Below are 14,606 nucleotides of genomic sequence, written 5' to 3'. Positions count from 1 at the left end.
ATCATTTGTAAATACAATGTCTTATAAAAATATATTTACATTTAATTTGTAAAAAAAGGGGGCAAAATGATTTGCTGCATCGAGGTCACTGTGTGTTTTAAGAGGTTGTTATCTGGGAATAAGGAAACCTGCATATGTCGCGACTGGCCAATCAGAATCAAGCCTAAAACATGTTTTCAAATGAAAGTTGTCCACTTTTTGCCTTTTGTTTCAGAATTAGGGAATTTTGTATTAATATTTAGATACTGTATATCGGCCAACAAATCGCCTATTGGTTTCAAATGTTAAAGAATTATCGGCCAAAATGTACATATCGGTGCATCCCTACTTAACGCTACTACTCTCTTTTGACTCAGTGAGTCTCACTTCTACAGTCCATGGATGCAATTATCATTTCTGCACACCTGACTGCTTTACAAGCCAAATTAGAGTAACTGCAGCATCTGCTCCAAGACAGAAACCACTTTCAATCACTTAAATCCTGCCGTTAAACATGTGGCAACAGTCTTATACGCAGTAAAACTATATGATCCATTTCTTAAGGGTTAAAAGTATGGCCCTGTATATGGATTTGTGTGTTGGACGACATCTTGTTAAACAGAGATCTCACTTCAGATGCTGTGGAGGACCTACGGCTCTTTTAAAAGCACCAGCTGATAAACAAATACAATTCCATAATTTGAAATCCACAAACCATTATGTATTTTTATGGAGCACTTTATTCATTGTGCACAGTTGCATTGTGAAATGAAATGATGTGACAGCGGGGTTCCTGGGCTTTGATAAGGATCGGCAAAAGTCAAAACAACTTAAATACTTTTGTAGAATGTTTTTATTCTTCTGTGTTTTAAAGTAAGAGTCATTCAGGCTAACTTGCCAGCATATGCAAACAATCAGCTTTTAAATCAGATATAGAACAATAGGTGGCAGCTGGAAGATTCAACATGGAGACTTAATAGCAATCCTTTTGATTGACATTAGCCTTAAAGTGGACAAGATTACAATTATCCCACTTGAGAATAATCACAAAAATTGAGTGATGATTCATGCCAGGTTATCTTCTATCCAGGGCACGTTCCTTTCAACTGCTTAATCCACAACGCACCCAAACAAGATGTGAGTTATGGCGCTGAACTCTTTTATAGCAGTAAACAATAATGAATCTATATCCATAACAATTATTTGGCCATCCTAAATTCGAATTACTCAGGAATGACACGGCTGCGTCGGGCGTTCACAGCATGGTTGGAAAAGGCCCATATTGCCGTTGAGTGCGAAATGCTACTCGAATCCATTCATACTCCGACAGTGAAAACAAGTCACTCAGCAGCACAAAAGATGACAGAGTAGCCCTTATCAAAACGCTGTGCAAAAACCCATCTCCTGAATGCACAATACCCTGGAGTACCTAAAAACAAACTGCCCTGCTTTTTTCCTCTCCAAGAAATACAGAGCTGCAAATCATATCTGGACTTTTGAGGTTTCTTAGAAATGCAATCACATCCGATAGATCTAATTGAGGTTGGTGCCCAAAGGACACGGAGTGCAAATTCTGTTAACCACAAATGAGTCTCCAGGAGGACCTGCTGGAGGCATATACAGTAAAGAAGGCAGATCAGTCTGAGATAAAAACCATGTTACTGGAGGTATTTCCATCATCACTCTAGAATCAGAACCATTGCAGCGAGATCGAAGGGAGGGATTCACGCTCCCCTTTGGGTCATTAGACGGCAATCCCGAAATGCATTTCTGCCGCCGTTTCATTAGGCATCCAGTTTATGTTAATGAAAAAGGAAAAAGGTAACTAAGACAAGGTCTGGTGTCATATCCCAGGCACCAGGTGAGAGGGGCAAGCTTGGAGAGTTGGGCACGATCCGACACGTTGGCATTGATTTTCTGCACAATTTGCTTGCGGGTGACACGGAAAGTGCTGACTGGGGCACGCTACTCCTGCAATCTGCATTAATTCACAGGTTAGGTGAAGATTAGCATCGATTCTTCTGCCAGGAGTTGAGTTGGGGGATTCGATGGTGAATGTTTCACCGCTCAGGAATGATCTATGAAGGGCTAAATCAAGAGGACTTTGAAGGAAGCACCAATCTTGCTACCCCTGAAGCTAACCTGTAATGGAAACCGTTACCCAGCAGCCTGTGAGCCTTAGTAGGTAGATAGAATGTGGTCAGTTCATTTCAATAAATTGGAATTGAACTATTATATATAAACTGCTTAATTTGATATATTTTTATAAGCTATGATTTCATTTTCTGTAAATGCTTCTCGATAAGGCATGACTTCTTCCATAGTCTGCATACTCCCTCTCTTTTTGTTTAATCAAAGGGCTTTGGATAACCAAATAATAATCTTTTTGTGCAAGAGTAAGTGAGTAACATTAGCTTTAAATTGCAATGCTGCATATTTCACTTTGCTATTTTTGGCACTTCATAAAGCCAATGAGAGAGCTTGCATATATCTGGTACTACAAACACCTTTGGATTTGTCCTGAATCCGCATTCATAAAAAAAAACATGCCATGTCAACGGTTACATGTGTTGTAAATCCACTAAATCCACCTCCGTCAAAAATGAGATTACAATGGTGAGTGAATGCTCTCCACACATAGTATAAGTCAAGTAATACAAGTCAAGTAATTTTGCTTCAAAACCCTATAAATACCACACTCTGCCCGGTATGACATATCTGATATTGCTGAAGGTAAATGCAGGAGCCTGATGAAAACTTCTCATTTAAACGAAAAGTCATCGGACGGATTTTGGGGGGTTTGCACCTGAACTCTTCATATCACATTAAATCAAGCAATGTAATGAGATACGATATGTGACCCTGTCTGTGAAATCCAGGCTAAAGTCTCATAATCTTAGTTTGATTTCAAACATTAATTTGACTATTATTCAAATGTTTGACATGGTGTTACATAGTCAATCTTAAAGACAGCGAGCTCATATTTTCACAGAATGTTCTTTACATTATGTGGGATGATTTAATGTAGAGGAAATAAAAAAAAATACTTTTTTCAGGAAAGGTCAGATAGTGTGTGTCTCGCATACAATTTAACAAGAACGTGATGTTATTCATCTGAAATCACAGTAAATGTAACAAAAATAACGTCCCGGCTGGCTGATGACACTGACATCTGATAGTGATATATTTGACAAAGACAGCACACAAAACAAAATATACAGATACATTTTCAGATTTTAGAAGCCATAACAAAAAATTGCCCATAGATGGTGAAAGATGCCTTGAGCTTCCAATAACGGTGCACTTTATGATATCTAAAAGCCATGAATTACACAATACTTCAGGATTACAATAGTTATAAAACACTCACAGGAAAGTGCTTCATACCCTATATTTCTGAAACACATCATTCATCAAAATCAGGTTTTAAAAACAATTTAGACAACAACCACGGTGGGATCTTAAGGTTTTCATTGTGATGTTTAAAGGATTACGATGTATTATTGTTACCCCTGCACATGGTTTTGTTAATATAAGAAAGTCTGAACTGTACATCTCTGTGATGAAAAGAAGCAAGAAAAAGGAAATGTTTCGCAAGCTGTAATAGAAACTGGAGGACTTGAGGGTAAATTTATTTTTAATTGGGCCAGGAACTGCTATGAATCACCCGCTGAGGTGAAGGTAAGTAGGCATAAGCAGGGCCAATTCTCAGAACTCTGAAAAAAACAGGCCAGTGCCAGCAACTGCCTCAAGATCAACCATCACTGAGCCTTTATCAGATTCTTCTGTTTTCCAGCCAAACGGATGGTTAAGCATTCATGTTTAAAAGGTACGAAACACGAATTAGGAAAAAACATAAAATAATATCGATCATTAGCAGCGACCGCTTTGGATCTTGTGCGTTTAAGTAATGCAGAGTTGTTTAGAACTAATTCTATACAGACATTTTTAACCACGCCATCGGTGCAAAACACCAACTGATCCGACCAGACCCGAGAGCTAATGAGCCTGTTCAAAGACAATAGTGCAGGAAATCGAAGCGATGGGAGACGTGCTTATTGAAAAGACTTTTCCCCAGACACAGAAATCAAGCAACCGGGTAAATTATGTTAAGAAAGTGGTAAACAACTTTATTAGACGCTCAGACTGGGACTAATTACAAACGTCTGTCTAATTCCTAGTACAATAAAAGTCACTTTGTTTCAAAGTCCCCATTTAAGAGGTAATTTCTAAAGATTTTTCCCACATCCGTGCGTACCAACCACCGTCACTACCCGCATGCTTCAAATCTCTTCAGAAGAAAAAGGTGGCGAATAAAAAAACTTGTCATGAGAAAGTGTTGAAGGCAAAAAAGATGTGTTAAAATGTGACATTTCCCACAGCAAAAAGCTTTTAAAGGTCTTTCATAAACACTAAAGCTTTCTTCACATGCTTTGTGAGGAAGAGACAATAAAGCGAATGAGATAAAGAAAAACTGCATCTCCCATTTTTACTTTACGGTGGCTCGGTACCAAAACTCACATTAGCTAGAAGTGGGGTTGGGGGGTGTTGTGTTGCATTTCAGCAGCGTGCCCCTCAACTCCACCGGGGCATTCGTTCGACAGCCCGCACCTTCATTTCCTCAAGAAACACCTTGCCGCTCAGGTACCTGCCTCCATCAACATATCAAACACCAAAATGTCAACCCGGGTGATTCAATCGATAACATCCTAATCTTTTGTTACCTCGGACCAAATGGCAGACAATTCCCACACCACCCCTTGCGTAAACCGCAGAATTCATAAAAGCAAAGCGCGTGCCGGAGTTGAACAAGGACGAGGCTTTGATAAGACCATGACACACCTTTGGAGGAATCTGATGAGGTGGCAGAGTTGTCTGAATAAGAATGGGTTTGATGTTACATGTAACGGCAGTCAAATGAGCCACGAGTGTAGCAGCGCTGTGTGTATTTAAGTATATAAAAAGGAAGCGGTTTGGCATCCTGCACTGTCGGGAAAAAAACAACAAAACTGTACCTTATGTACCCAAAAAGATAAAACATTTAGAGATACAAAGGGAGCATTGAAGGCTAACACCCCAGTGATGCTAAAATGTACAGATTTGAACTTTGACTTTGTACTTTTTCTGACTGTAGTGATTTTTAGCTAGATGTAAGACTGTAACATAAATAGATAAATGACGGTGTAAAAGCGCAGTCTGTGAAAAATCCTGTGAATTATGACTCAGCCTGAATCAGATGATATAGACAAATGATATCGTTTGTCTATAATAAATAAGGAAGTTATGAATCTGGCGAGCATGAATGAATCGGGCTGTTTAAACTATTTATGAGAAGACTTTTCAATAAAAAAAACCAACTGTGATTTTGTGTTAAAATACTTTTGGGTTTACACCTTACAATAAAGTTGTGAGCAGTTGAAGACCAAGCAGAATATTGACAAATGTGACGGTGTGACAAATGTGCATGCAGAAACTGCAATCCATATGGGCTTGCCATTATTTACCACAAACTCCCTTTATACTTATCTGTATAATTGTATATATATATATATATATATATATATATATATACATTCCATTGGTTCTTATTATAGTGTGTAGCTTCCTGTTTGATCAATGACTGTTTCGTTTAGTTCTTTTGAACGGTGGCTACAGTACGATGTTGAGATCTCACGACTATTATAATGAATGCGCAATCAATAAGGTCCTACAAAATACCACAGGAATGTAAACTTAAACAGAATTTAGTTATGATGTATATATTATCTTGTGTAAATAATGTATGTATCATCTGAAAGGCCGTAGTAAACAAAAATAAACAGAAATACAAGATTTATTGTCCCCCTCAGAAGCTTACATCAGTTGTTTTTTAATAAAAATAATATATACAGCGCTTAACACATTTATGAGACCGCCTGTCATAATAAAGGGAAAACACAAATATTTTAGGAATCTGTCAAAAACTAGTTTAAAACAAAACATTTTATGTGTCATTAAACAAAAAATTGTTACCAGCAAATAGTCTTTTTTGACGTTTTTATACCCAAATTTGAGCAGGCACATCCAAATTCTCTCAGAAGTCAGAAAATAATCAAGAGTAACCTTGATCCATTAAACTTATTTTTTATTAAGGACTCAAAGTAAATAGCTGTGTTATTTTTTATATAAAATACCCTTATGTAAAAAGTGCATTCATATTTTTTGGCTTTCTTGTAAAACAGTAAACTAGAAAATGAATGGATAACAATAATTATATTTTAACACTAGAAATACTACAATGACAAAATTTCTATTACATCTACTGGAGGATTAACCACTACAGAAACATAAAACATGATGTTGGTTATCTGTCAGTTTACGGCAGCTGTGGCACAAACCTTATTTGAAGTGGTGGTCTAATAAATTTGTTAAGAACTGTATACTATATATTACATGATTTGACTTAGAGGATTAAATCTAATGAATATTAATAACAAGAAGTCACACTTCATACACAATATTAATATTTAATATTCTCTATTAAACACTTTCAGCAGATGATGCATGATCGGGCGGTGGCAGGTTACAGAGTCAGAAACACAGCGTGGTGTGACCAAGCATGGCACTAAACGCTCTAATCTCGGTTGAAGCGGTCCAGCTCAGACCAAGCTAATCCACATAAGAAACACAAGCCAGATGGTCACAAGCAACTGCTTAAGCCCCTACAGGAGCCCAGATGACATGCCTGAGGTTCCTGCTATTTACCTTGTGCCTCAAATTACAACCGTAAGCCGGTGAAGAAGCAGCAGGCGGCAGCACCTGGCCTCCCGTTACCGTGGTGGATGGGATGACAGGCTCTGGTATTCCTGGAGCGCCAAAGCAGAAGCAGTCCCAGGGGAGTCGTAACACAGGCGTGCTCTAAGCTATGGAGATCGCCAGCTCCAATTGGCATTATGCTTTGAGGCATGCCGTAGCCCTAAATCACACCACCCAAGCTAGAATGACCTCATGCTAGTCCATCTCAGGTCGTGAGGAATCGTTAAATGAATATTACCACCGATAGCAACTAAATTATCTCACAGCGGACGCCACATGGCCCGAGGAAGGTGCTTCTCTTTCACATTCATCCCCTTTTATTACTTCTGTCTTGGAGAGTAATTAAGGGATTTCAACATTTCACCTTCAGCATGTTGTATCAAAGCTCGCCACCCACAATGCGATCTTCCTTCTGTTCTCAGAGCTGCGTACGGGGTTAGTGCCCTGCTGAGCTGTGCTTAGGGTACATCTCCCTGGTGAAAACCGCAGGATCACTCGAGCATACTGACCTACAAGGATGACGCTTGTACCTACGCAGTGACACCACCACATGTTGTGCTTGTGCTCTCTGACACACGCACGCACACCTTTTGGACCTAAGCCCCCTGCTGTGATCAATACAAGCTTCAGGACATTTTACAGCTCAGTAGGGTTTACTGCAACTGTGTGATTCGGATACAGACTCACTCATCTGCTCTTGTCACAGATAGAGAGATGGATGGATGGGGGGGCGGTATGTCATACTGTGTTAGACGCTGTAACTCTGATATGCCAAACTGCAATTCAGACGCGGCCCAGATACTAGTTTCTGAGAGTATGACAGGAGGCGAACACTGTTAGCTTATGGGATTAGTGTTTATGCATGAGTGCCTCTGCACAAAGGATTCTGCCCAATGTTGTACACACACATGCACACATGCATGCACGAACGCACATACACACACAAAACTCACACACAAGAACGCACTAAATTGACCCTCTCTATATTCCATCAGTGCTTAATCCACTACCTCAATCTTACAAACAAACATTACAAAAAATGTTTTAAGTGGAAATGAAAAATTATGTTCTAAACTATATTTTTATATTAAAACAAGATTTGTATTATTTAAATATTTTCTTAAAAAATAAATATAAAACTATTAAAGGGATAGTTCACCCAAAATGAAAATTCTGTCATGACCATTACCCTGAGGTTGTTTGAAACCTGTATACATTTGTAAATGTAAATTTCTCTGTGTGGTTGAACACAAAGAAACACAGCCTATTTGGAAGAATGTTAGCGATTAGGATTTCTGGGCCACCATTGACCACAATAGAAGAAAAAACAACGAGATACAATTTATAGTTGAGGTCAAATGACCTCAACGTCTCACAAACATTACAGCTGATGTATCTTTATGCATACTTTTAAGCATCTCATCAAAGCAAGATGCGAGCCAAACTCATTTCAGGAGCGTGGTTCACTTTTCCCAGGACACCCCATGGGACTCAAAGGCAGCCAAAAATAGTAGTGAGTAATTGAGAGCGCATGTCATGGCAAGCCTGACGTAACACAGAAAATACACATGACAGGAAAGTCCCAGTACAGATGTGATCGCTCTCGGGAGCAATATATCACTCTCATCATCCAATGGCATTAGAGAACCAAATTGTGACGATATAGCTTACTCGCATCACCTGCAACCCCCGGTTGGAAAAACAGAGCAGAGGAGTGAACTGAAAGTGCGACTTACCCAGAAGATGAGGTTGAAGACGAACATCGTGTACTTCAGACAGCACAGGCAGCCTCTCGCCATGTTGAACTTCTTGAACTCTAGAAGGAACACAAAGGATAGATCCAGGTAAAAGACCACGTACTTGCTGCCTTTAGGAGCCTTGTACTTATTGTTGCTTTTGTCGTCCCCGCTCTGAGCGGCGGTTTGCGGACGAGGGCCTGTGGACCCGTAAAAAGCACCGGCGGTGAAGCCTCGTCCTCCGAAAGGGCGTTCGGAGGTGGAGGCTTGAGCGAAATCGGAGTCGCGACTGTCCACGGAGGGGCTACGGTGGATGGCAGATTCCTCGCTACTTGACTTCTCCATGCTCTGAAACGGAAGGCTCGTGCTTTAATTCATTCTCTATCATGTCTCTGGGATAAACCCTCAAGAACCTTGAACTTGTGCACTAATCCTTAAGAAGCAGTCTTTATACTTCACACAAAAAAGTTGTCCAGACACTGATGCTGTAGATCTAAAGATGGAACGGTTCAGTGGCCCCCCAGCCCCCGTGCATCGTCTGAAAGCGATAGATCCACCGGCAGGTTTACGTCGAGTTGAACTTTAAGCACCTCTGTAAGAGTGTCCACCCCAGCTCATCCGGCATACGGGTCGGTTCAGCTGCTTCCCACACTTCTGCTTGCTGACCTCAGCACAGTCTTTACACAGAGAGAACTGATGAGTTCCCACAGCCTTCTAACTTCCACCCCCGTTCTTCTCTCCTGAGGATGAGACGCTCTCAATCTTTCTCACAGCTCTTTCTCGGACTCTTCTCCCGAATCAATCTCGCTGCTCTCATTCATAGAGACTCCTGCGCTGCCTGCTGCGCCTGTGTTCTCTCCTCTCTGCCTGCGCTTGCAGTCACCACTCTGCTGCTGATACACGCTATTATCTGCGACTGCATCTATTGGACATTCCCTTCCAACCTAGCGCACCTCTCTCTCTCTCTCTCTATTTCTCCCTTTCTCGGTCTCTCGCTCTCTCTGCCTGTAGTCCCCTCAGCCCCTCCTCTGTCATTCAGACCACCAATGGGGCTGCCGGTACTAGCCCCTCCCTGCTAATGACAGCGCGGCTTTAGAGCTCTTATCATCCCCATGCCTTATGCCTATACAAGTTCAGCGCTCTTAACCATGATGACCGGCCAGGGGAAGTTCGGGAGGGCAATGATGAATTAAGAAATCATGAGCTGATGGTGTAGGAGGGAGGAATGGAGATGAAACCATGCACGCAGCTGTGTGTTTTTCTTTTGCATGAGACTGTACATAGCGTGAAAACGTGAAAAACGACTGATCTTTTGACCTCCTTAATAAGCCAATTAGGGGAAAATAAGGCTGTAGATTCGTGTTCGTGGTTTTATTTCATTAGTTGACTAGTTCTAAGCCGTCTGTACATCGCATTCATGTGCTAATCACATATGATTACGTGTCATTTGCAGGAAAATGGCCGTGATGTCAAACTTGTGATCGTAATTGAAGGTTGAGTGGTTGCTGTGCGTGACCGCCGTGTACTACTTTTACAAAACCCAGTATCCGCGCTCTCTCGTTTCTGCGTGAGGAGCAGCGAAAAATTGGCAGTGGATCAGCCTTGGGAACTATAGCACCATTTCAAGCATGGAAACAGGATAGGCGCACGAAGATACTATAGGATTTTCTACGGAAAGCAAGGGTTACATCTTAAGTACCTGCTGCGTGCCATTCGCTCACATGTGTTTTATAGATTAAATGAGTTCTTGAAAATGTAAATGTCTATTTCCACTACAAAGAGTTCATAAGTGAAATGTTCTGACAATTTAACATTTGGTATATCTGGATCATAAAATGGGAGGGTCAAAATATACCTTTTTGTTTTTCCAAAATATTTTCTGTAAAGCTCCTTTGAAACAATGCACACTGGGAAAAGCGGTATGAAAACAACATATAATCGAATAGATAAGCACAATTCTGCTCTCTTTTGTGATAAATTATGTCAATAACATCTTAATCTTGAGTGTTAAAACTATACTCTTTTTGCTCATCTCAGAACATTTTGTAGTTTTCTCCTTACACACGTTTACACCTGACACACTTATAATAGCAAAAACTGTTGTCGAGTGCTGGTTTGAGGTCTATTTTTGAAGCGTGAGAGGTGGGGGAAATGTTTTTGCCTTTTAATATAGCAAAAAATGATGGATTGGGGAAGTGAGACAAAAAGTGAAAGCAAAACATGATGCGGACTGTGTTTGAATTTGCCTTCCTGTTAGCGAACAAACAAAACGACCAACTCTATAGATTACAAAAATCTATATTTATTAAATATTTAAACAAATGTTTTGCTGGCTAGGAGCTTCTTTAAATCTCAGTTTAAGTTAAAGTATTAATTGTGGCACATAATGTGACTTACGTCGTTGATGTGCTACAGACATGTAAGATTACTTTATAAACAAACACACTATTGATGTTCAAAGGGCACAACCAACAAGTGTCACCCTGGCAACCACCCAGAAGACCCTATAACCCTATAAAAGCATGTTTGAGCAACTCTACCTCTGAAAATTTCGCAATTTAGTTCACTTTACAGTCATGGCCAAAGAAATGCTGGAGTAAATGCTCAGCAAGCGAGCTGCAACAGAAATCTGGCTGGCTGACATTGATCGTTGCGTTTGGTCACAATACTGACTCTAATTTGAAGCATCTTTTAGTTCTTCAGACATCCACGATGCAGCATTTATTTGGTAGAATGAGTCACGACCAAACAGCTCGTAATATCAATGCTATCGACAGAACTCTGGAAGGTGTTGATTGGAGAACCAGCCTCGATTCAGAGCTGGAAACCCCATGTGGAAAGACCCAGAATCCAGTGCCTTTCAAATTAAAGCCATCAGTCTCCCGATCCCAGTCAGCGTCAATACTGGTATTCGGACCGGCTGGCATTCGTTTGGCCACCTCCAGGGCAACCTACTCCTGATTGTGTCCTATGCCTAGTGGACACGCTCAAAACCACACACACCGAACATGATATCCACGAGAGAGAATGCTACAAAATCGACAGGCACAATACAGAAGGAAGCACACACACATACACAAAAGTCTTGATCCGGGAATTAATGAAACTTGCTGCAATGTCCTAAAGCCTCATACATACATTTGAGGAAGGACTATATTACACTGGACATATACTTCAAATATTAGTTGTAAAACAATCTACTGAGTTTGCTGGATGGATAGGTGTTTTATAGTGAAGCCCAGATTATCCTGTACAGTACTGTACATCATCTCTGTGATCTTAAAACCCATCATAAAGTCTGAATGATGGGTGTAGAAGAAGGCCATTCAGGAACATGTCTAAAGAATCTATGAGAAATTATGTTTTTGAAGGTATAGTTTACCCAAAAATAAACTTGTAATAAATGTGTTAATTGTTATTCATGAATTACTTTTTTCTGTTTGAAAAATTGTATCCTAGAAAACATTAATAACCAAACAACATTGGCCCCATTGTATAGACATAAAACCACAGAGACATTTCTCAAAATATCTTATGCGTTTCATAGAAGAGAAGGTTATTCCTTGATGAAATAATTATTGTTTTCGGCTGAACTATCCCTTTAAGACAATTTCTGCATTGCAACACTTTTTTCATGACAATTTAAATAGACTGCAAAAAAAACATCAAACATCTTTAAAGCTTGGTACATATATTCAGTGTATTAGAATGTTTATCATTTTTACAAAAAAAACAAGACAAAATACATCTTTGGAAAAGATTAGCAAAATATCATTTGTTATTACATAATCTACAGTATGTTCACATATTGCTGCATTATGGGAGCATATGATTCAAGTAATGAGAGTAAAAGGGGGGGGGGTCGCGGAATTGAAACAATAATGCAACAAAATAAATGTAATGGTTTAAATCCACTACATAATTGAAAAATAATAAAATGTATTTTCTGTTGTTTTTGGTGTGAATCATTTTGTCATGGAATTACCTTGAGGCATTAGATGCTCATTCCAGTCAGGGTCCAAACCCTGCTGTGTTTTCTGCTTTGCATTACTCCATGACAGTTCAATTAACACATACACTGTTATGTGAACACATGCAGAGGAAGGGCCACATCCACGAGAGAGATGAAACGTTAAGAACACTGAATTGAAACTGGACTGTATGCCAGCTTCAGTCTGATCTACACTACAATCAGTTAAACCCCATACCAGCGTGAATCAATAAAGACGAAATGACACAGAACTGAGTGAACTCTGCCTCTGTGAAATCTGCCCAAGCACGACAAACTGTTGCAAAGAACCAGGAGGAACAACAAGGATCTCTCACAGAACCTCCTGATCTTTAAAGAAATTCCAAAAATACCAGAATCATCCCTGCATTTGATAAAGATGATTTTCTGTGACAAAGAAATCCAATCAATTCGGTATGGTTTGTTATCCACTTCTTAAACCTACAGTCGATTCTCACAATTTAGATGACTGCTTGACCTCAGGAACTGAAAGATATGTTCATGAAGTTGTGGCAGGCAAACAAATACGCCAGAAAAGCGTTCCTGAGGTCAAGGGATTTTTCTGCATGTGTACATGCCGTTCTGTTCAGGAAATGAATTTGTTAAGCAAGGGTCAAAACCTTAAAACTAACAATCAAAAATACTATTTTTCCGTTCCTCCTTCACATGAAAGCATGAAAATGTTGATAATTAAATGGATAAGGAAGGCCTACAAAATGCACAAAAACTTGTTCCGAGAAACACATGCGACGTGTACATGCGCAGGCGAGTAAACAGCAAGTGATTTCTGAACCCCCTAAACAGACCCCACACCTCAATGAAGAAAACAAAGACCTCTCTGAACAAACAAATGTTCAAGCCATTTTGTGGCTATTAACAGACAGACTCCGGAAAGTCTGACAATCTGCAGAATACCTTGCGAAGGTTATACTTAGAAATTTACCTCAAAGGTTGTTTTAACAAATATCAAGCCCGCACTCGAGTCGCTTTTTTTCACATAAGCCTGGCTTTTTTTAACAGCCATATAGTTTGTCTCAGAACCCAGTTGACTTCACACATTACTAACACATTATAGTCCCACACAGAGTAAGTGATAACTGTTAATACTTACATTGCACATTATTTTCCTTGCACAGTCTTTCCCAGAATAAACCGAGAACACATGTTGGACAAAAACTGACAATGCCACCTTGAAATATTCAGAACTAGGAGTGTTCCAAGTTTCAATTCTGCTTACCATTGAACAATATTTTGACTTATCCTTCAGTTTGAAGTATTTCAAGTAAATAAATAACGAACCTAAAGGGTTTAAAAACAGAAATTAGAATGCTTAAAATGTCTTCGTTCCTACTTTAAAAAATGTGTATTAAAAAAAAATCTAGTTATTAGATATAGATGGGATTTCTTGAAAAATACCTTTGAATTAAATACAAAATAGTTACAGAACGAATCAGCTTTAAATTTCCTGACAGAAATTACACCTTAAATCATTTTACTATTATTATTATTATTTCACATCGACGTACAGTTTGTGTTTTCAATCCGTGTGTTTTTTTAGATCATTCATCCCTTTAAAGTACTTTTTTAAATCTCCACTATTTCCAGTGAATATCATCATAACGCCAACCGATCTTAACATTAAACTGTATCAAGCGTGCCGCATTAAGCGAGGCCGCCAATGAACCCGACGAATACATTCCCATTTCATGCGCTCCCCTGAGACCTCCTTTGAAAATATAATAAAAGTTTTGTTCAGGTAAGTTTGAAATCAGGTTCAATTCAACTCTTCAGCAGGCAGCGCGACTCCCTGACCTCAGATATCTGAACAAACTCGAACAGCGCTGGGAGACAAACGACAGGGTCGAGCCTTCTGTCAACTCGGCACTGACGAAGCAGTAGACCACACAGGTAGGCAGGGCAAGAGAGAGCAAATGAATGAAAGCAAGAAGCAAACATAGACCCGCCACCTCAATCTTCACTTTAAACAGTAAACCCAGCGTCCCATCCATCAGCGTAACAGCAGATAAGCGTGTAAGAGAGCAAGAGGACAGAACAACCTAAACATAACAGCGCAAACAAACGTCAAG

General features: G+C 39.7%; 1 protein-coding gene across 6 annotated transcripts in view; it reads right to left on the bottom strand.

Annotated features, from left to right (window-relative positions):
• Positions 1-14,606, bottom strand: part of tspan9a (tetraspanin 9a) — a gene marked incomplete at its 5' end in the record, with an annotated part of 149,350 nt that overhangs the window by 54,508 nt on the left and 80,236 nt on the right. For 5 of the 6 annotated variants that reach the window (XM_079466026.1, XM_079466027.1, XM_079466029.1 and 2 more), the window contains one exon: positions 8,511-8,590. In XM_079466026.1, coding sequence (XP_079322152.1) covers positions 8,511-8,573 — 63 coding nt within the window. Of the gene's footprint in view, positions 1-8,510; positions 8,856-14,606 lie in introns of those variants that run through there. The other variant, XM_079466025.1, reaches the window with a different exon arrangement.

Source organism: Barbatula barbatula (genome assembly GCF_947034865.1).
Source record: "Barbatula barbatula genome assembly, chromosome: 10".
In the NCBI taxonomy this organism is placed as follows: domain Eukaryota; kingdom Metazoa; phylum Chordata; class Actinopteri; order Cypriniformes; family Nemacheilidae; genus Barbatula; species Barbatula barbatula.
Note: the sequence above shows the minus strand (reverse complement) of the source record. Positions and strands in the feature narration are given on the sequence as shown.